The sequence below is a fragment of the Magallana gigas genome, chromosome 2 (assembly GCF_963853765.1).
Source record: "Magallana gigas chromosome 2, xbMagGiga1.1, whole genome shotgun sequence".
Taxonomy (NCBI): Eukaryota; Metazoa; Mollusca; class Bivalvia; order Ostreida; family Ostreidae; genus Magallana; species Magallana gigas.
In genome coordinates, this window is record NC_088854.1 from 8752565 (window position 1) to 8777069 (window position 24505).

At 33.0% G+C, this 24505-nt stretch overlaps 1 protein-coding gene across 1 annotated transcript; it reads left to right on the forward strand.

The window, feature by feature from the left end:
- Positions 1 to 3602: 3602 nt before the first annotated feature.
- LOC105348927 (sodium- and chloride-dependent glycine transporter 1) lies at positions 3603 to 23631 on the forward strand. The gene is made up of 13 exons (XM_011458536.4): positions 3603 to 3857; positions 6864 to 7050; positions 7775 to 7906; positions 8894 to 9215; positions 11982 to 12114; positions 12408 to 12542; positions 12669 to 12897; positions 14266 to 14378; positions 18687 to 18818; positions 20475 to 20574; positions 20702 to 20802; positions 21723 to 21890; positions 22120 to 23631. Exons 1-13 carry the CDS (start codon positions 3798 to 3800, stop codon positions 22246 to 22248), a joined length of 1941 nt encoding a protein of 646 aa, XP_011456838.3. The 5' UTR covers positions 3603 to 3797; the 3' UTR covers positions 22249 to 23631.
- Positions 23632 to 24505: the final 874 nt, after the last annotated feature.

Genomic DNA, 24505 nt, shown 5'->3' on the forward strand with positions numbered 1-24505 from the left:
ATACCGGCAAATATTCGGTTTTGATTTGTAATAATCGCGTCATAACGTGCGCATGGACCACTCTGCTGACAACCTGTTTGAATGAAAATTGCACGATGCACGCCCTATTTGCATAAGGTTTCGTTTCTAGTTGCAAAAGAACACATTCAACTTCGAAATCAAAAGGGTGAGGATTTTATTTCGAGGTATATCTATAAATTTCTTTGCAATGTATGCATAAAAAGAAAATCGGAATGAATGCATAAAAAGAAATCGGAAATGAATTGACTTATACAGAACTGCATTCTTAGAAGTTAAGGACCATTCCCAAACTCAACCAAACCTTTATTACAATTAACCAAGATCATCTGAGAATGTACGCGAATATATCCCTTCACCAATTACATAAACTTTACACATTTTTGGGGAGTTAGACAGAATATTTCTCAAGGTTTGTCTGTTAAATCTACTTTGTGTCGGTATTTTAGAAAGTTATCTAGGTAATTAATGAATTAATATATGCATTTTACAACATATTCCAGATGAAAATATGTTATTTTTTCTTCTTTATTTTATATTACATATCCAATGTTTTGTTCCTAAAGAGCTTCCATTTCCAAAATGAAAAATATTAAATTCAGATTTATAACATTTATTTCAAATTTACATTATTAAGTACACGAATAAATAATACCATGATTAATTGGAATAAAAAAGTATACCAGAACACACTACTTTGATTAGTTTGCTATTTTCATTATTATTATGGCAATTTTTTTTTAATTTTACCGAGCTGTGTACCTTTTCTTGCAGACACCTATGCATGAAAAATAAATGACACCAATATATCAATCTAATTAAAATGAGACTTGTGAAACCGTATCATGTGTAATGCAATTAATTATGAAAAATGAAATGATTTATTAAAGTATAATTATGTTTCAAAAAAAAAAACAAAAAACAACCAGAACCCGTAATCCTCGGGGTATGTTACATCTATGCACTATTCATCAATATATTATGGATTTGGACGTCTGACGTCATTTCTTACTGAAAGTATCGATTGGTCATATAAAAAGTCACTGAAAAGCAAACTCATTAAATCTTAAAGATAAGCCATCCCTAATGTTTATATACGATAGATATATTAGTATATAACAGTTAAATATGCAAGGAAAAATCCCATATTTGAATCGCATTGTAAAAGAAAAATTATAGATGTATAGAACAAAATATGAAGGAAAGCATTTTCGCACACTGCTAAAATATCGGACCTGACGAGATACATATATGATACGTACCACTCTCCCTCCCAACTACCTTCAGTATTAATTCAGTCTTTGTTGCCCAGAGGGAGGGGGTTCATTTGTATATTTTTTTTATACCTTTACTATGTTAATTTACAAACGTTGCAAATTCCAAGGGGGGATTATAAATCTCCATTTGAAAACTCTGTCGTCACTTTTAAAACCATTTTACCAATAGCTTGGACTCTGGGTAGATGTGTCAAACAGCAATGTGACGTAGGCCTGTCTATTTCATTGTCAGCCACTCAGCCATTGCTCTTTGAAATCAATAAGATTTGTCTGGCTTTTGAGCTAAGACTACGCAATCGGTGCATATTTCACTTGAAACCTCGTTATTTTCAACTTGTTTTCACGCAAGAAATAGATAGCTACGTCCAACCGAAAGTCCAAGGTCTTGTTAAAATGGTTCTATATCAGTCGATATGAAAGATATTGAGAACAAGCTTAATGAAAACACACAGAGTATATGGAGAGAAGGAATACCTGCTTTTCCAAAACTAAGAACATACGTTACCTTTAAAACTAATTACAAACTTGAACCGTATACTAGTATTGAATCGGCTTTCAAATTTATCAAAACATGAGAGATCAACTTTTAATTGTCCGATTCAGATGTGGAACTCTTCCGATTCGTTTTGAGACTGGACCTTTCCGTAATAAACAATTCTGTGACCGACTTTATTCATTCTGCTCAGAACAGTGTATTGAAGATGAAAAACTTTTTTCATTGCACTTTCTATAGAAATCTATGATAGAAACATTTCGACATGATGAGTATTTACTTGTTTCATTGATCAACAATTTAAATACCATTACAAACTGCAAGATTCATAATCTCTTACCAACCCAGGAAAAATGATATTCAAAAGAAATATGTTAAAATATTGTACCTCAGAAATGTAATTTATCAATGTCCAAATGTTAATATAATATAAATTTAAAATTATACATGAATAAAATTACTATTGTATAAAGAGACTTATAGGTCCAAGGGGCCGGGTGCAAATTTCGATTATTCGACATATACATGTACATGTATGTACTTTGTATTTTAAATGTCATGCACAATCTCAATATAATAAACAATAACTTAATTAATTACTTACAAAATAAATTATCACTTTCCTGATTTTTTTTTTTTGTATTATGATCTTTTATTGCCAAATTATATAAAATACAATGGGATGAACAGCCAAAAATATCCACAATGGAAGTAGTCTTTTACTTTTCAGATTTCGATTTCTAAAAATATGTATGCATAATAAATATTGTATAAATATTCATAACTATATAAACGTTGTTACAGCGTAGGCTATGTGTACTGGGAATTACAAGAAAACTTCGGGTAGATGTACAACTTACGGCCATATCGAAGTATCAAATATGCATGAATTTTCAGGTGTGTTGACTTTTCTTTTTAAGAAAAATTCCAGATTATATCATTTTTCATGCAGCTAATAAGAATAGTTTCACCGCATGTTGCGGACCATGCATGCATAGAAAATATCAATTTACAATGTAAGTTATCATGGCCTTTCTTTGTTCGCAAGACCAAGTCCCTAGCAATAGAAATATATTGAAATTCGAAGTCTTGCAAATGAAGGCAAACGTTTTTTCGTGAGTCAGTCAAATCAATGAACAGATGTGTATTTAGTAGCTATAAAAAACATAAATCGGAGTCAGCAATAGAATTCTTTGTTGTTTCATGTTGGTAAAAGCGGTTTAAAAATATAGGCAAATGATTAACTAAAAATGAAAAACTAAAACACGTGGAGTTTTTCTCTAACAAGAAAAACCATATCTAAACATATTAAAGGTAGGTTTGACGAGTATTTATTGACTGCATGGGTGGTCAAAATTATTTTTCAAAATATTCATATTTAAGATTTCGCATCAAAAATTTATTTGCTTCATAAATGAAGAGCTATAAGACACTTCTCAAATAAGCCGTGATCTGAATAATCAATAAAGTTGAAAGTTACAGATATTAGATTTTTTGTAAAATACTAGGAAATTCACAATACATGGAAACTATAGTGATATGATGTGTATTACCAAAGGGGAAGGGAAGGCTTTGTCTCGTAATAAAGATAGAGCCATATCTGTACATTCAATTGTCAATAAGGCTCAACGGATTCGCCTCATCTACAGTACTTCATCTACTCCAGAGTTGTAACCTACAAAACGGTCTCAACATTTGTAAAGTTTCCACATTATATTTTAATTGCTTCATAACACGTGTATCTACAACGCGATCCGTTTATCTATCCAATTTGTTCTCACTATTCACTTTTTTGTGTTAGAGTTTCTTTCGCCTTTAATAAAATTTATGTTGATTAGAGTAGAATTTTCCGTGTGTGTTCAGTGACGTAGTTTTCGCCATTGTATGCGCACATGCACGCATTCGCGATCAACTTTGGTCAGAAACAGGCGTTGAGCCGAGGAGGATAGAGCCCCGATAACCGAGAGCGTGCTTTAATAAACAGTTTTTGATTCACACGAAGAAAGATCATGAATGAAATGGTGAAAAGGGGTGATATTTGCTTTGACGAGGAGTTTTCAAAGGAAGAGGTACGTGTACTATATTAACAAATTTAATTCATTCGCTTTTATCGACAAAGTTTTCTGTTTCCTATCGATCGCTTCAAGAACAAAGCACATCGCTTTGTCGGAAAGTCAGGGATTTCCACTCCTTACAATTTGTGGGAACTGACGGAGTATTTTCTGAAAAGAATATACAGGTGAAAAAATTGCCGGTGCATATATTATTTTTCTATGTTATGTAATATATTTTATTTTCAATAACATTTTTATGAATGATTCATAAATGTCCAGAAAATAATTTTAAAGAAATCTTTGTTTAAATAAACCCGATAAAAACCCCCTTTTCTTTATATCCTGTATTTTTTTTTCCAAAGTCCCTCAATAGTGGATAATTTGCTGGTGCAAATATTAATTTTCTGTTATGTAATGTATTTCATTTTCTATAATATTTTTATGAATGATTCAATCAATTTCCAGAAAATAATTTTAAAAAGTCTTTGCTTAAACAAACCCGACAAAACGCCCATTTCTTTACATCCTGTATTTTTTGTCCACAGTCACTCAATTGTTAGCTAGGTTGTATCCGTGCACTGATAAGAATTTAAACTGAAAAAAACCCCATCAATGGTGGCTTCATATTACTTGAGAATATCTGAAAGATCAGTCATGGGTATCCATACAAATTAATGAACAACCAGAAAGCCCCAGGGCTAGAGAGGGGGATATTCCTGATTACTTGATAATCTCATCATTAAGACAGTTTTTCAGGGTACAATGACCTGTTATTGCAGTAGCTATCTAGATGTCTCTCTGACTTCAGGTAATGGATGTCCAAGGCTATAATAGCCAAATTTTAAGGCTATGGAATGGTTAAGATAATATGTTGTGGCCAACAGAGCCTACGAACCAAAGTCTAATAAGGTTATTAAATTAGTTTATTCACCAAAATAAGGGCCCTCGAGGGGCTTGTATATTAAAAACAATAATATGGTATAGAATACAAATAGAAAGTTCAGCATGGTAGACATACCAGTACAAGTAGTTTTGTTACAGATTTTATCATGCTTATTGACCATAATTTTTTTGTAATCACATAACTCATTTTGTCTTAAATGTGCTTTTGGTAGCCTTTATGCAAGACTTGCTTCATGCCCCTATAACCTTATATTTACATTTTTAGCTGTCATTGTCTGTGATAACATTACGAATCAATTTTAAACCCTAAAACTCGATAACTTCATAAAACATGAGTGACTCAAAATGGGCATGTTTTACAGCATAATCGAGACCAATATTGGCTGCGCCGTATAGTAATACATAGCATGTGCTTCATGAAAAAAAATAGTGGTTTCAAAAATGTTGTTTTAAAGTATAGAAATTGGAAATAATATAAATATAAGTAATAAGGAATCATTCTTTGAATATTATGAGATGATAATTTTGGTCGAAGCGTGGTCAAATCTATCATAAAGCCCAAAGGAGCTTTATTAAATTTGACCACGCCCCGACCAAAATTATCACCTCATAATACTCAAAGAATGATTCCGTATTCCTTAAATATACCGTACCTCTGTCTCCATTCGTTACACTTCAAGTTAAAAGTAACTAACCCTGAACCCAAGCATTTGAGAGGCCAAAAAATACTGTTGTATTTTCTTATTTTATGTTTTAAGCAAAAGTCATTGTCATGTCATCATAGTATGATTTACATCCACTGGTAATTAGTATAAAAGTTGAGGCTTAATTAAAAAACCCCAAAACAAAACAAGGATCCGTTTCACAGTACTGACAGTATAGTGCTAGCTTGCTTGATTCCAAATTTGAAATTCAATAGCCTGAAGGCCAAACATAGGTCTACATTTGAAGCCCTAGTCACAAGCTTGCTTTAAATTCAGTGTGAGAGAATAATTCTCAAGAGGAAATAACAAAAACCAATCAGTTCTACAGTATATGTGGACTTTAACATTTAGAATAGGATACTTGTCAAAATCAGAATAATTAATAGGCCAATAATAGCTTTGTAATTAAAAAGTACCATGAGTATATAGAACCATTTTAACAAGAGCTTGGACTTTGGGTAGTTAAGTCAAATGGCACTGTGACATAGGCCTGTCTATTTCATTGTAGGCCACTCAGACATGGCTCTTTGAAATCAACAAATTTGTCTGGCTTTTGAGCACAATCGGTGTATATTTCGCTTGAAACCAGCGTCATTTTAACTTGTTTTGACGCAAGAAATAGATCGTTACATCCAACTGAAAGTCCAAGGTCTTGTTAAAATGGTTCAATATATGTACTGAATTGCATTTCATTATTGGCAGTTTTCCAAAACAGAACTATTAAAATTGAAATTTTATTATGGTATATGTACTGAAGGAATAATGGATCATTCGTTGAGTATTTTGAGGTACAAGATCGTAGTGTTATCACAGACAAAAACACTGGAAAATGAAATTTACCCAGTAAGCAAATGTACAGAATTTGGCTTAAAAACAGGCATTAAGACTTTGAATCAATCACTAAAACATACATAGACGTACAGGAATCGAGTTGGTTTCTTCCTGTTGTTGTACTTCTTCATTGATTTATTAGTTGTGTAGGTTTTATTGTTGCTTTGGAGAATTTTCAAGCCATATTACCATGGTGATATTCTCCACTTGGGACTAATGACTTTTTTTATTATCTTCCTCCATATATATTGTAATAATCATGACAATTTTACATTTGAATTTCTCCCCACAAACTGATATAAAGAAAATTATGAACTCCTCCAGAAAAATTCAGTTTTTTAAAATTCACTAAAAGTAAGCCTTGGACCCACTGACAAACACAATCATCTCTCAGACTCCCCCTTTCAAAAATTCTGGATCTGCACATGATAAGTACTCATGTAAAGGAAAGTTTTCTTTAAAAAAATCAATTATTTTGATACATGATTCTGAAGTAAAATGCAAGAAAAATTGAAATGGTGTATGCTAAGTTAATTTGAAAAACCATATCTGTAAGGGGTGACAAAAAAGTTTAAATTTTCAGATGGTCCAGCAGTCACTGATGGAGACAGACACCTCATCCTCTGGAGGAAGCAGTGAGACGGGGGATGAAAATGTGGGTCGCGGTAACTGGGTGGGCCGTCTGGACTTCCTGTTGTCTTGTATTGGATATGCTGTGGGGCTTGGCAATATATGGAGGTTTCCCTATCTCTGTTATCAAAGTGGAGGAGGTATGAAAACTTGTTGCATACAAATTCATAAAATGTACTTGTTAGCTATTAGCTTTATTGTAAGTTAATGGGTGCACTTGGCTCATATTATCAGATAATATAATGGCGGCATGTGGCCGGAAGATAGGTGGGGAATATGTTTCTTAGTGTAGAATAATTTGTGTCTTTCCTGTTATTCTTAAGAATGGTTAAAAGTTTGTGTTGTATTTTTTTATAACCCTGATGAATGTGATGATTCACTGCTCAAGGTCATCAGAATTCATGTTTCAACTTGAATTTGGATTCTTCATGTTAATTGATTAAAGCTTGCATTAATATATAGTCATGCAAAGTTGCAAACAACAGAATTTTATGTAATAATTCAGTGAGATTGACACAAAATAGGCTTCATTGCTATAAATTGAATCAATCCTTCAAATTTTCTATAGTTCTATTAATCAGATATACCTGTAGTTATCAGATGCCGAAAGGGTATTTTCATTTTGTGAGAATGCATATCTGTTGTTTTTTTTATTACAAATATTGCAAAAAATGAAGTAAACCTGTATTGAACCAAAAATAATTTCTGTGTTTCATTTTTTGTGACTTAGTAATGAATGTAAAAGTATTATAGGTGCAAAATCAACAATTGTAAAAATTACTGGATGTAAGAATATTCTAACAAGATATATCTGCAGATATTGTCTTGTCCTCCATTGAATAAACACAATTTTTTTTTCTGCAGGTGCTTTTTTGATCCCCTACGTGATTTTCCTAGTATTATGTGGGATGCCATTATTCTTCCTGGAGATCAGTTATGGACAGTTTGCAAGTCTAAGTCCTATCAGTGTCTGGAAAATGTCTCCACTTTTTAAAGGTGAGCATTATATAGTGCATAAGAGTATGTTAAGTAGCTCTACCAGAATCTGACAGGCACGTGCATTCAATGTTTCCGTGGCTAAATTGTATGATCATTAATTTGTGATTTACCTGGTGCCACTTTCCAGCTAAAAGCTTTTGCACTTTACTTATTCTAGTGATATGTAAATTAATTTATATAAAAACCTCATTATTTTGCATAAAGTTGTTTTGCTGGGTTCCCAGTTACTGTATCAAAATGTGTGTCACAGTGCACCAGAGATAATGGGGAACAGGCCTGGCTTGACCACCTTCTTATCTCATCTGTTTGGCTCCTGCCGAGGAGTTGTTTACTTTAACTGACCGCAAGCTCTCATAAACATAAACATAAACAGCAAAGCTGCTAATCTGTGCTCTCCATGTTAACTTGGAGGGCCTCCAAAGGACATTCAGTGTTGGAGACTTGAATTGTAGATGAATGGAATCCATAATATCAGTCTGTTAGATTATTACTGATTTATTTCTTGGATTTTTACATTAAACAAGTGTATACATATAAAAAAAAAGAAAGATTATTTACGGTATTATGATAAAATGAAAATGGGGATATCAGTGTGTCGATCATAAAATTGTTGATTTAAAAGCGGAAGGAAGCCCACTCCTTCAAGGTTCAGATAGTACTAAATATAGAATATTGATAATTTTTCAAGATGGGACTAGTGTGTGCTTTTTAAGATTGAACGAATTGCACAATACAAAATCAAAAACACCAAAAATACACACACACACACACACACAGTCACACAGGCTGTATTATGCAGCCACAGCCCCTGTTACTAAAATAGCTCTACCCAACCTTAGAATAAGATATTCTACAAAGTAGTCTATCATAAATATGTATTGAACTACTGAAACCAATTGAATGTTTTGTTTGGTACTTCATACAGATAGAGTTCAACTGACAATCAAAATGTGATTCCAGAATATTTGTTTTGTGCTATTCCAGGTGTGGGCTATGGCATGGTCATAATCTCTGGTATTGTGTGTGTGTACTACAACATCATCATAACATGGACCATCTACTTCCTGTACCACTCCCTGCGGGCTGTACTACCCTGGAGTACCTGCAATAATGCCTGGAACACAGAAAATTGTTATGTTCGTGGGGAAAGTGTTTGGACCAATTCTACAGTCAACACCACGATGGGCTACAACACTACAGGTGTAAACATGACAGGTCTTCTTCTGCCTTCGGGGATTGCTAACGGAACAAGTAATGGAACATCAGATCTGGCGGGCAGAATCACAGCCAGTGAGGAGTTCTGGCAGTAAGGGTTTTATTGATTTGTAAAGACAAAGCACGGAGAAGTATCTAGAATCCAAAGCTCCATTTGTACTGCCTTAACTTAATTCCACCATGGGGTCATTTCCACCATTCTCCTATAGTTGTATTCATACTTACATCACAGTTATTTTATCATCAAAGTTCCTTCAGTGAATTTTGTGACTAATATTCTTCAGGTTAATTATAGCTCTGTAGTTCCCAGTATGTATGCTTCTTTGTTTTTATGTCTGATTTTGTTGATCCAATTAACATTGAAATATTCTTTATGAATTATGATGAAAACATAGAACGCGTGCAAATTAATTTTTTTTATTTAAAACAAAGAACTTTCAGATGAACATTATGATACATGTATTTAGAATATTTCACAAAAGCAAACATGGTTTATTAGACATGGTATTAATTGTTTAAAAGTGAATTTAAATTTCTAAATGGGATACAAAAGCATGTTTGGAATATACCGGTAATAGCCCAAATGGGATATAGATATATAGTGCAAAAAATGAAAAAAAAATTATTTGGTAATTTTTTATATAAATCTACATTAATTAAGGAATAAAGTAAATAGAGATTTCATGAATGTTGAAGCCTCAGCTTTTATATTTCGAAACAACATTTCTTGACCTCGGAGGTTATTCTGCAACATTCACGATAACAAGAACTTTATTTCTATTTTACTAACAGCTCCGACTATCAGCTGATTAGTTTATTTATAGAGAGAGGAAGTAGATCATACTTTCAAGTGAGATGAATCTGATTGGTTGAGACGGCTGTTCCGCGTAACCCTTAAGGTTTTTTAGTAATAACTTGTTTGTACATCGGCATGTACACCGTACATTGAAAGCAGACTGTCTATTGGAATCAAATGTAGACGATATATTTATTGATGAATGAAATACACTCTGAAATTATTTATGAATTTTTTTTTATTAGTTTAGATTAATGAATTCGATAATTAACGTATTAATTCGTTTTTTTATTTGGACGAACAAGCAGTGAAAATGTGTTGGGTAGGGTCTTGGAACAGCCGCGATTAGCTCTTTGAAATAAACATTTAAAGGAATACACATCGCTCTAAAGGACACTAACCCGTGTTTTCAATGTTTTTTTTAATAAAGAGCAAGTTTTTAAGTTATATACTCATGATTGACTCGAGTTTAGTTTGTGTTAAAGATCTTATAATTTATTGATGACATTCGTGGTATATTGGAGAATAATTTCTGCGGCATCTTTTTGATCTCGGTAATAATTGTAATAGAATGTATATAAATTGCAAATTGAATTCACACATTGGCATGCAGATATAATAAACCCTTTTTACATAAAAATCAATGATTTTTAGATATTTGCCTTCTAGTTAAATGTACAAGTATTTCATAAAAGTTGATCAGGCAATGAGCTCGCCTTCAGGAAGTTTACAGATTTGATTTATGTTTATGTTTAAAGTATGGACACAAGTATAGTCTTTCCTAAGCTTAAATATTTCAGAAATGTAAACAATGTCTTCGATAAAGATACTTCCTTATTCCTTAAAAAATGTGCATAGTTTAAGGACCCAAAGTGTAAATAAAAAATTCTAGTATGATGTAGATCAATGTACCATGTAAGGGCATGTATGTACATGCGTATTTACTGGTACATCAATTTTTAGGTCACCTCAGTCACTCAGTAATTCTTTGAAAATCTTCCCCTTTGCTCCTGGGTAAAAATCTAATAAATAAATTACATACAGCCTACTCTGGATATATTGAAATTCAGGGGATCATGCAAATTATTTCAGTATATCCGTATTTCAAATGTATGGATTAATCTCAAAATCCTTAGCTATTTCGAATTTAATCTTTGTCCTTTGTCAATAGCCATAACTAGTTTGTATTTAGTGTCCGAAGATTAGGTTTTTCTTTTCTGTGGGGTTTCCATATTACGTCTAGCCTCAATACATCCGTATACGGTAAAACAAAGAATTCAACAGTAAATAAATTTTATTTTTAAAAGAAGTATAAAAACACACAAGATGAGAACTTATCAATTCACAGTCAGGCATAAATACTGTCACCAATTGTGTCAACAACCACCAGGGAGTACTTCAATATAACAGTTATAAAAAAAACCTCATTATCACCCTGGGGACAGATCACTGGCTTCAATAAGCGATACAAAAAAGCTGATTTCATTATATCCATTAAATAATGCTAAAAAAATGAGAGGCTAAAACTGGGGATTTATTTCTATTTCAAAATCAGATATTTTAATATAAGTGGAGTAAGCTGTAGTTTTGATGATGAAGAGTGACTCTTCCAAAGTTATAAATTTCATGGCCCCTTGGTCAGGGGTTTTGGTATTAGGGCAGGGCTCTAATGATTTTATAGGGTAGGGTGGTGTAATTTCGACCAATTGTTTTTTTGTACTTAAGATTTGTTCAGTTATGTCACTGTAATGCAACAATTTTTTAATAGTTATTTTAGAATTTAAAAACTTTATTGGATTAAATTAAACAATCTCAGAATATTAAAAATGATTTCATTAGCACAATTATAATACACATGAATATACATTGCAAAAGCCACATTACAGTTACTCAGGTGACTGATAAGGCCCATGGGCCTTTTGTTATTACATGTTTGATGATTCTAAATTTTCTTGCACTATATTTTACAAAAATTAGAAGATTTGTTAATCACTCCATCTTCAAAATATCATAAATTATTTATTTTTATGTATAATTATAACTAAACTTATTTGTCCTTAGGAATGAGGTTTTACAAATCACTGAGGGGATTGAGGATTTGGGCACCATTCGCTGGGAACTATTAATTTGTCTGGCCATAGCATGGATTGTCATCTTTCTCTGCTTGTGTAAAGGAGTTAAATCCTCTGGAAGGGTAGGTGAAATACTGTACAATATCATATACCTTTGTCTTTGCCATAGCCTTTTACATTTGTTTTAAGATAAATTGAAGAATGAATACACTTTAGGTGTCATTTTCAGTAAACATTATTATCAACAATGAAAACTGTATTTTTCATCATTTTGATATTATGATCCATAAAAGAATAAATATGTGTGCATCATTTATGACATTTTCCTGATAAACCACTATTTTGACCAATCAAATTGCTTATGGTAGCTCAGTGAAAATAAGGTGTACCATAATACTTCAGATTTTTTTTTTAGGTTGTATATGTAACAGCTACCTTCCCCTATCTGGTTCTGACTATTCTGTTTATCCGTGGCGTCACTCTCCCTGGGGCAGGGGCAGGGATTTACTTCTATCTGGTGCCCGAGTGGGAAAAACTCCTGACATTCAAGGTTTGTGACACTACAGTGCAGTAGATATTGATCAAAATTTACATGATCCATCAGATATTCATATCAAAATCATATCTAAAACAATTGTTTATCTGAACGTCTCATTGTTTATCTGAACGTCTCTAGGTTTGGGGGGATGCAGCAGTCCAGATTTTCTACTCGGTGGGAATGGCGTGGGGAGGTCTGATCACCATGGCCAGCTTCAACAAATTCAACAACAACTGTTACCGTGACGCTATGATTGTCCCCCTGATTAACTGTGGCACCAGTGTGTTTGCCGGGCTGGTCATCTTCTCTGTGTTAGGATTCATGTCACACGAGACGGGCATTGACATCAAGAACGTCGTCACTCAGGGTACGTCCAAATAAAATCTTTAAATTTTCACATTTACTAGCTAACTAGAATAAAACATTATAAAAAGAAATGCATTTACCATATATCAAATTTATGTTAGCAAAATCAGTTTCATTTCCCCTAATCTTAAATTGTATTATTAACACATCAGATATAATGAATTACATCTGTTATGAATCAGAATTGTTCATCCCTGGCACTTTGTTATAAGCATGTTCTACTGAAATTGTTTTTAAAAATATAATTTTTAGAATGTCTAAACTAGAGACATAATTCATTTGCGAGGGTTAAAACATCTGCGTCATGCTCACTTTTCTTTTTTTTTTTCATAACAACTTTCTGTTATTAATGTAATTGTCAAAGCAAAAGCTTTTAATTTTTACGTAGAAATCCTGTGGTAATATTGTGTAAGACATATTTTGATAATTTGTCTCTTGGGATAATTCTCCTGAGGCTCAATTTTGGAGCAATGAACCTTCTTCATTATGATATATGAATCAACAAAGGAGTACATGTATTAAAGTTATTTGCTGTACCAAGCCTTATATTTACATTCTACTGTGTTTTTCCATTAAATTCCGTGATGTTTAAATGCCTCTAAATGCAACACCTATTCACTGCGAATGAATTTACATGTAATTTACATAAGTAGTTCTCAAACAGTGATTTCTATGTAATCGGTTAAAAAATGTATTTCATAAATGTTGTCAAAACACCATGTTTTATAATTATTCAACAAAACAGTTGACTTTATTGTTAAAAGCAAATTTCAATAGTTATTTTTCATGGATTATATTTCCATGCTCGTCGATCTAATCTCAACGGTCTCTGTGAAAACCAGTTTAAACCGGTATTACAAATCAGCTGTTCTTGCTGTTACTAATTTACTCCCTCCGTGGTCTTCACTTTATATCGATTTATTTCAGTAAACAATTGATTTCTTCAGTAAGGGAATGTAAATATAAGCATTGAATGATTTATTTTTGACGTCGTCGTGTCAATAACTGCCGTCAGGTGAGCAGACAAATTATCATAACGCGCTAACGCGCGTTATTCAATTTGTCTGCTCACCTGACGGCAGTTATTGACACGACGATGTCAAAAATAAATCATTCAATGCTATAATAATGCTCTCAGAGGTTGAATATGAACAACTTGTGGTGTTTGCATTTTAATTCTTGAAGCTGCATGAACAACCTTATAGCCCTAATTATTCAGATTAAATGTTATATTTTTCAAGAAGAAAAGCTAATAATTTGCGTAATAATGCCTAATGTAAACAAGGTTCTACGCTAACTGCAAAAATGAAAGAAAATTGGCAACATGTATACAGTATTAATTATTGTTTCAATTTCTGTGAACTTGCAGGACCTGGTTTGGCGTTTGTGGCGTACCCTGAGGCAGTAGTCAAGCTCCCCATCTCCCCCCTGTGGGCGGTTCTCTTTTTCCTGATGCTGTTTGCTGTAGGACTAGATACGCAGGTAAAATATCGGTTTGTTGCATGGGTTGTGTGTTCATTTGATTAATTAATCACATAATGGTGGCACACACCTTAATAATGGAAAACCTGAGTAGCCTTCAGATATAAACTCAGCTAGTGTGTAGTCTTAAGTGTATGATTTAGATCCCTAGTGATGTTTAGAAGCTGTCTATGCATGAGAAAAAGAGCGTGGTAATATTAGGATTTCATGATATTATTTTCAGAGATGAAATAATCTGGTTTAATTAAATTATATGAGAATTGCCAATGCATTTGTCTCATATCACTTCATGCATCATACATCATTCTTGGCTTTGTTGAATTATTTGAATCTTTTATGTTGTTAATGTTTGTGAGTGCATCTGTTGAGTCTGATTTCCTTGCTTTTAACAAAAACATCTGAGTGCAAGTATATTTGTGTTGCTAATTCACTGTATGTCGTGCATATTTAATGCCCGCATATACTGTAGATTCCTAATTAAAAGTGAGGAATTAATATCCATGTAAAATTGCAATAAACACTGCTCGCAAATTTTAAAATCTCACTTTGGTTTTTCGGACATACGGTATGTAAACTTCATGAAACTATGATTTAAACTTGGCATTCGTGATTTTATGTTCTAGCGATTGCAGAATTAAGTGCCCGTGTAAAAGAAGGAATCTACAGTATATGAATATTTAACATTGTTCCAAAGAGTAATAAAAATACTTCCTCATCCATGAATTGAGCCCATTATGCCTGTTGCTACAAATGAGTATTATGATAACATTACATACCAAACAGAGCCGTGATAAATCAACCAATTAACTTGCAGGGAAGCCATGCCGGTAGTCCCAGCTTAAAACACTGTACAAACAATAGATAAACTAGGAAATAAATTGATTTACTCATATGTTAGGAACTCACAATAATGATAAAGGTCAGAGACAACAGTGATAAGGTCAGGGTGATTAAAACATGACATGAGGTCCGGTAAAGGGCACCTGTTGCGTGCCATCTGTCATATGTCAATGATTCTGCATCCTGACAACCTGCACCTGATGTGCTGGCATTGTATGCACAATGGGCTTCATTGCTTTACATAATGTATAGAGGAATATTTAGACTTTATGGTATACAGGAGTTCATGTATTGGTAGGACAAACAATGAAATAGTTAATATGTTTAGTGTAGGTATATTGGTACATTGATTTCATTCCTATTCAGCACATTAGAACAACATATTCATGCACCTCTGCCCCTTTCTGTAAGTAATATATTAGAATAATAGCGGACCAGCTAGAGAGGTGTGTAGACCGCATGATAATAAAATAGCATGATGCCTCATAATAGGATGCAGTACATTGTATTGAAAATGTTGTAGAATTGTAAATATTCTGAATTGTGCAGAAATGTGAAGTATACATTTATATATATCTTAGAATAAGAGCATCATTGGTATATGTAGCAGTCCTTGATTGTTTACAGTGTAGCAGGACTGAAGACTATCCTGTTGTGACCATAGCTGATCAATGGACCAGTTTTAGAAATTGATGTAAATTTATAAAAGGAAAAAGGGCTTGCAACAAGTGACTCTTAAAGTGTATTGATTTGCTACACTCAGGCTGAACGAGTGTAAGTGATGGGGATGGCAACACGATAACTACAGCACACAAGCTGTGTTTGAATGAGAAAATTGAATTGTTAAATAGAAATTTATCTCTGACATGGTAAATGTTGTAATTCTGTGTATGAAAACTTAAACCCCATATATTCTCTCATTCCTATCATTTTCAAGTGATATGCACCCATTGGAGAATGGACTGGATGCTTAGAGTTGTAAAATGCAATTTTATTTTAATGTACACATGCTACCACAACGTAACATGTGTTCAGCTTACGTAGTTAACTCTCAAAGTGATAAACCTTCCTGCTTTGCTTCATTCTTTAGTTTGTCTGCTGGCACTAAGTTAATCAATGAATTCATATATAACCCATGCAGGCACCAGAAGCATCGATAATGCTTCCATTCCCACCCCCCTCTTTTCTGATTATTTTTGCAGGAGTATGTGGATTCCTTATGTCTCATCGGTATTTTAGTGGGTGTTATCATTCATTCTTTTGTCACCTTCTAGAGATGATCAAGATTTTTTTTCAACATCAGTAACAGGAGTATGAACTATGATTGCATCAATTAAAATATGGATGACAAAGGAAAGAGAATCAACTAACTTCCAGGAATATCAGAAAATGGGAGTGGGGTTGGTAGTATCTTTACTTCAGGTGGTTGTGGATCAATGTTTTTATGTTTGAAGAAATATTTCAACAGGTGTGTTTTAATCCTTACATTATTGATCTGTACGTACGTGTTCTGAATATAGAAAGTTGGTATATTTGAATGATTACCAGCTGGTACATGTGTACAGTTTAATTAAGGTTTTTAACTTATTAGTCCATTTATTATAACAAAGACTGCGGCCTTTGGTGAAACAATCACCTTATAGATAACCTAAGCAACATTTAGTGAATGAGTCCACAGTTGTATGTATTTACATATAAATGAATTTCAAAGTTTTCCCAGATAAAAGCCTACAGGTCGACCTAGATATATTCTGTCTTTCTAGTATTACATTGCATTTAAAATGTTTTTCCAGTATGGTGTTCTTAGTTGATAAAAAAAAAACCATTTCATCTTGAAAGATTAGAGCTTTTATGTTTTTATTATCAGAAAGCCATCATCATGCATCATCATGGATATATGTATATTATATACATTACAAAATAATTTGTAAAACTCCACAGAATCCAAAAATACACCCAAATATTATCCCAATATTTCAGAGTAAATGAATGCTGCCCACAGATGTTGAAGACATTCTGATTGTTAAATATAAGTAAATCTAAGAGTTGAAGCAAAGGTAAGGGAGGTAATTATATGGTTCGGAGAGTGTTTTTTTAAATTTGTTCATATATTTATGCAAATGTGGATTGTGATTTGGGTTATATATGGTATTTTTATATATAGACTCTTAGAAAAACAAATTGAAATGCGTGTTTGGTTTATTTTTTGTCTAGGATTCTGGTGAAACTTGATAAAGGAAGACCTTGTGATCAACGTCTTTATATCCCCATGGCAACCTGGTCCAGTCTGAAGATATCAACTTGTGCCTTATTTTATTTTGCCCAATGTGTATGAGTAAAGAAATTTTCAAAAAAGAAGAAAAAACGATTCAAACATCAAATTAATAGCAGTTTACCAAAAATTCAGACTTTTCAATTTTCTTTAGATCTGTTTTTAATTTTATTATTTTTATACCGTCAAATTTGGTGCAAAAATTTTGGAGCTTTTATCAGGATCCTTTGATTTGGCAGTTTTGGAATTTTAAATAGCTCGTGTATATTGGGCATGTAAGTTTTAACACCCTTTCATTTTGTTGTAGGTTGATAACAATGCAACTTAAAATATGTAAATGTCAAAAAAAACAAAATATTAACTTGTTAATTGTACATCTCTTGTCACAATGTTATAGCAAAGATTCATCCACATAGGTTTTGTTGATGGGATATACAAGGTCTTTGTTAAAATGAAACATTGGTAATCAGTAACTTGATTCTTTCTTACTCTTTGTCAAAATTTTCCATTTTTCAAAATCATACATAGGCATGAGTTTGTTATAAATCATTTTTTGAATTAGAAATTAATTTGAATACCAATAATTTTTCAGCTTTGTAAAGACCTTGTAAAAACTGTTGATTTCCTTTGCACATGAATCAAACCTTTTAAGTCGAACACTTAATAAAATTGTGACATTTCGATTGGCTTTAGTATTTAGGTTTAATGGTATTGAAATACTAAATCCAATTTTTTTCAAAAATATTTTCACTAAAATAAAACAGGAATTAAAAATAGAGAAATTGTGCAAAGGAAGTAAACAGGATTAGGGCCTTTTGACATACAATCAATCTGAGAATTGATTCAAAATTCTGTGCTCAGGGTTTTGTAATGTTCTTGGTTCTTTGATGAATGACATTTGACCCTGCACTCATAGGTATTGCCAGGAATGATTTCACTTGGAATTTCTCTTTTAATTCTCATCCAAAATGCATGTGTTTGAATCCTGACATTGGGACGTTTTTAACCACATTAAGCATTCAGGAACTCATAGTTTTAAACAATTTTGTACCTCGACCAAAATTCGTTACAATAAAATTTTTAAGTATTCTCAAAATTAGTGCCGAAGATCTTCCTGAATTCTTTTGTAAAACCAGTTTCTTTTTTGAATATGTATCATTATTTGAATGTTGACACTGTTACCTTCGATCTTATAGTTTGGAATGTTTGAGACCATGACTAGTGCCTTCATCGACGAATTTCCACATCTACTGAAAAACAGGAAGGTCTTGTTCACAGCATTTTTCTGCTTCATCGAATTTTTGTTGGGAATTCCATGCGTAATGCAGGTAACTATTAAATATCTGTAGAAAAAATGTTCAATTCTCTTGTTAAGTTAAATAAAAAAATTCATGGTAATGTGCCTTACATCTTTCACAAAATGGAGGACATTATTTGCTTGTAAACAACCCTTCAGTGTTTAGCATCAATCTAATTAAAATTAGATCCTTCACGCTCTCGTATTTGATATGTCGCTGTGAGCATATCAAATACGTGAAGGATCTAATTTTAATTAGATTGTGTTTAGCATTTTTCTGTTAACAGAAAGCCTGCACAAATTAAAAAAAGATATTTGTTTTTTTACAATATTCTTTAGACATGAAAAAGTGTTTCTAAGTCACACAATTAACTAAGTCCAGTCAAGTTTTATCTTGTGTTCATTCACATTATGAATATACACATTCATTCCTTATTTTTTATTTAACCGATTCTTCATTTTTAGTTCCAAGTCCTTTCTATCCTTTATCAAATAAATTTCTTTTCTGATTAGATTTGAATAACAATGTAAAGGAAGTATCTACTTAGTTAACCCTATCAATGGAGCAGGCCTTCAAATTATGTTGACAAGATGTTATTTAAGGAAGTGAGGTTACAAATCTGTCAGGAAATGCGTGTTAACAGGAATTTACACTTTAATTTCACTTTAATTACACTTCATTTTAAAAGAAGAGGAAAAAAACAATGTGACAAAATAATTTCTTCCTTACATTAGCCTTAGAGCTTGACTGTGTATTAGTGTGTATATAAAGGTTTAATCTTGCCACGCTCCTACTAGCACTAGCTAGTGGGTTATATAACCCTTTAGCTCAGTCGGTAATGTGTTGGTTTTCTAACTGAAGGGTCCTGAGTTCAAGTCTAGTTGTGGTCCTTCCTCCTCTTCTATTACAATATCAACAAACAAAATAACCCACATGGGGTAGATCTTCGAAATCTCAAAAGAAAAGAGGGAAGAGTGTAATAGTGTGTATATAAAGGCTCAATACTGCCGCGCTCCTTCTAGCACTAGCTAGTGGGTTAACCCTTTAGCTCAGTCAGTAGAGCGTTGGTTTATAAACTGAAGGGTTCCGAGTTCGAGTCTAGTTGTGGTTCTTCCTCCTCTTCTTTTACAACTGCCTCAGGTCATTTCTTTTTTAGAATTGCTGAAATATGAATATATTCTTATTATTCTTAGATTAATGTGTGATAGAATAGAAATAATGACCACAGCTAGGCGCAAACCATAGACCCTTCAGTTAAAGACCAATACTCCACTGACTGATCATGGGCGAAAGGGATAGCTAGTGCTAGCAGGAGCAGGGCCTATCATTCCCCCCCCCCCCCCCCCCCATGTAATAGCTGGAGTAAGCATTTATAAAAACTACATGTATCCAAAATATATAAGTTTTAATGTTACACCATTTGCCAAAATCTAAAATCCAGTCCTGCAAAAACATGCCTGAAACATGGTTACTTAAAAAAAATATATCACATGCGCGGATCTAGAGGGGGGGTCCCGACCCCCCCTGGAAAATGAAAATTTATTAAATTTACATAGTAAAATTATCGCGAAAATATGCCTCGGACCCCCCCTGGCAAACACAATTATCCTTCGGACCCCCCCTGGAAAAATTTTCTGGATCCGCGCATGTATCATATAGGTCCTTAATTGTCTCCATTTATTGTAGGGAGGAATCTACGTGCTCCAGATCATGGACTGGTACTGTGCTACATTCTCTCTGATGTTGCTCTCCTTGACTGAATGTGTTGTTATTGCTTGGATTTATGGTAAGTCAGTCTTTCTCTCTCTCTCTCTCTCTCATAATTGTGGAATTCTTTCTGTTGTGGATAGCCTCCTATTTTGTTATTATTAAACAAAGTTTACAATTCCTAATGGAATATTTTTCCATTCCAGGTACTGACAGGTTTTACAAAGACATCGAGCTTATGATTGGCTTTCAGCCATGTTTGTGGTGGAAGATTTGCTGGAAGTATATCACCCCTGTTACTATTGCTGTACGTGACTCATCATAATAAAAGTAGAAAAACAAGACAGATCTCCTATCGGCATTTAAATGATGATAATTATCTGTCAAGTCTGGTATTTAGAGGGGGATACAATATATAATATTGATGAAAATATAGTTGTTTTTAACAGTATTAATGACGTATTTCACAGATATTTTAAACGTTGTTTTCTGAACTTTCTTGTGAAAAATTTAAAACTAGTTTTAACTAGTTATTACCAGTATTGTATTGATTGCAAAAGACATAAGAAGCAAATTGCCTGAAGAATTTATGATGCTACTGATTATTTTTACAAAATGTGTGATTAAATAAGGATAGTCAGTCGAAAACAAGCGCAAGTTTTTGTGCGCTGTAAATTGAACCTTTTAACATGTAAGGTACTGTAGCTTCCAGGTCGTCCATCTGAATTTTTTTCAGACCGGGAGGTACAGACCTGGAGCTAAGTCTCCAATAGCAATGATCACCTTCAAATATGAACATACTGGTACATGTATATCACAAAAGCAAATCTTCTGATAATTTACAGAATGAGACGCACACTACACCTTTCAAAATTTTGATGATTTCATGTTTGTTTTGTTCATACAAATCAAATGAAATTCACAATTTCAATTGACAAAATATATTGTCTTGGATTATGCCATGTTTAATATTTTTTTTCACTGCAAGAAAACTAATGGCTTTAATGCTGCTAATGTACTCCAACAACCAGATTTATTTGCATGCGTATAAAAATTGATTTTCTGAAGTGACAGTCTACTGGGAGAATGCTAATTGTGATAAGTCAAAAGCATTTTGATTAGGTTATTACTTTCTAGAAGGAAAACATTGATTTAACATATTCACACAGAAGCATAATACATGTACTTGTATATTAAGATAATGAAACAATCTTTTTTTTTGCACAGTTTGTTTGGCTGTTCAGTGTTACCCAGCTAAGTCCCGTGACCTACGGTAAATACGAGTATCCAGATGGTGCCATTGTGATTGGGTGGATGCTGGGATTGGTTTCTCTCATGCCTATCCCCATTTGTGCAATCCTGGCCATTCTCAGGGAAAAGGGAAGCTTTTATGAAGTGAGTATTTTAGCAGTCTTAAAATGTTACAACGAAGTCACTTTAAAAATATTGACCTGTTAAAAGCTACGAAGGTTTAACACAGCTGTGTAAAGAAAGATATGCTGAAGGTTTAACACAGCTGTGTAAAGAAAGATATGCTAATATAGTAAAATTGGAATTTTTACATGAATATTAAATTCCATGCAATTGCTGAATTATATTTTGAGTGTTTGAATTGTTTCTGCAGCGAATCAAGAAGCTGGTCCATCATACAGATGATTGGGGTCCCGCTGTGGAGAAACACCGCGTCCGTTATTTACAGTCGCTACAGAATTCCCAAGAGTCACTGGATTCTGTCATGTGCCACTTGTACTAGTCACAAACTTACAACGGTCACAACATGACATGAAGAGGAAAGATCTCAAGAGAATTAAACTGCCTGGGATGTTTTGTTCCAAATGTGTATGTCAGTCTTTAAATGTAGTTTTTTGTCTAGCTAATTAATGAATGAATGAACAGCCATAGTTTAGGCAAGTCAGATAAGGTCTTGTTGCAGTAAATACACAATGGAACTTACATGAAGAGGAAGTGAATGGGGACCAAATGAAAGTTGACTTTCCTGGTACTGAGGCTGTGGGCTTCACTAGTCACCAGTTCTATATATATTGATACTACACAACTGTAATGCACTGTTGAATTTTTCTGTAAATTTATGGTTTTGATCATGCTGACTTTTTATATATAGATATAGCAATAGACAAGCAATAGTCTATTAACTTTGTTGATAATATGGCAAGATATGCTCGACCTGTTCAAAATAATTAAAATTATCATAGAATTCCTCAGAGCTGATCTTGATAAATTTGAATAAGATAGTCTATTGATTTAGTTTGTGAATTGTCTTTTTAGTCCAGAGTTTGATTATAAGTGGTTTAAAATATAGATATATTTTGAATTTTTTCTTTGTTCATAGATAAGGATCTTTTTACAATGTTTTATGAACTTGTACAGGTATTTTATCTTTGTAATTGAGCCAAACAATTTCAAAAATTATTTTGAAATTAGAAAAAAAATTAGATTATGCCATCATAGTCAAATACAGACACACATGTCAATGTGATTGTTTGCACATTTAGTTTTTGATGTATATTTTTTTATTATGTGTATTGTTATTTCATTTTGTAATGGGGCTGGGGTGGCAATTATTTTACACTGCCAACAGATCTCTTCACACATTTACATTTGATTAAATTTATGTGCATTGTCTTAACTGCTAAAATATTTTGGAACAACTGCTAATGCTTTGATCGGATAAATGTTGTCAGTAAAGAAGAAAAAAAAATTAAGAACAGTGACACTTTATGTTAAACATTTGACATGAGCCCAGATAAGAGAAATTGTTATTCATATTGAATACGTTGATTGTAAAAATTGCATACCTGTAAGAGTTTATACATGTATAAGTATTAAGTTTTAACTCTTTTTGCAACGAGCTGAAGTTTAAAGACCAAACAATTTTTATATTATGATTTGAGTTGTATTTACAATTTACTGATAGACATATTTTTTTTTAACTTTTGAAAATATTTGTTCAAAGTAGCTTGGAGTTGTACATATCAAAATGAAGGAATTTTAAATTAATTTAAATAAGCGAATTTTTTTGAACTCTGTTCAAAATAATGTGCAACATACTGCAAAATACTGTAAGCTTTCTTATTTTAAATGAAATTTGCTACAATAAATTTTGTCTGAAATTTTGGATTTGCTTTTTTTTTAAGGTAACTTTTAAGTTTTATTGGGGTGGCTTATTGCCCTCCGTTTTGTCTGGCGTTGTGTGTTTACATTTGATCTTTATCTCTTTTGCTAGCAGGGTTATCTATTGGAGGAGGGAACTACTGCCACATGATGTCTTGCATCCCATAAGGACATAAATTTAGTGTAAAACCCCAAAATATTCAATCCTTAAAAATGTTTTTCCTACTCCTGGGTATTTAGCAGACTGTGAGTCTGACAGTGCCTGCTATGGTTATAATACCCCTCTTATGTTCTAATTCGTTACACTCAACCAAACATAAATAATTTATAAAATAAATAAACACAGTGTGTAGGTACAGAAGCGCTCTCAAGAGTGCAGTTTATTCGAATAAAGTTATAGACAAATATCTTCAGTTCTCCTCAGTTCTCTACAATAATGAGAAAAATTGTTAATTACAATAAAATGATACACGAAAACAAGTAGGGTGGGTGGGTGAGGGCTACGTCTAACTGCACGAAGAGAGAGCCTTCGAATGGCGCTAATTTCTTTATTCACTTAACACGAGAAGTCGCGCCTCTCTAATTTAAATACCTGTATAACAGGTGAAATACTTATTATAGAAACCAATCAAATTTGGTTTCCGGTATAAATATAAATAAACAAAAACACGTGTTCGATAGACACACGTGTCATCATACCTTTAATAAATACATTCACTCTCACTGTGCAAAGGTGGGTTACAAAGTATGTCGATGCAAGTACCTTCTTGAAATTTTCTAGCAGATAAAAAAATTTAAAAAAAATTCAGTAGAAAGGCCTATAGGTACTAGATATACCTTCAATGCAAAGAAAGTGGGTACTCAAGATGTAGATTCGG

Excerpts from the sequence above, each read along its gene's own strand:
- LOC105348927 (XM_011458536.4), top strand. The coding sequence starts at position 3,798 with ATGAATGAAATGGTGAAAAGGGGTGATATTTGCTTTGACGAGGAGTTT. Across the intron at positions 3,858-6,863 it reads AGGAGTTTTCAAAGGAAGAG|ATGGTCCAGCAGTCACTGAT; the intron begins GTACGTGTACTA and ends TTAAATTTTCAG. Across the intron at positions 12,115-12,407 it reads GAGTTAAATCCTCTGGAAGG|GTTGTATATGTAACAGCTAC; the intron begins GTAGGTGAAATA and ends TTTTTTTTTTAG.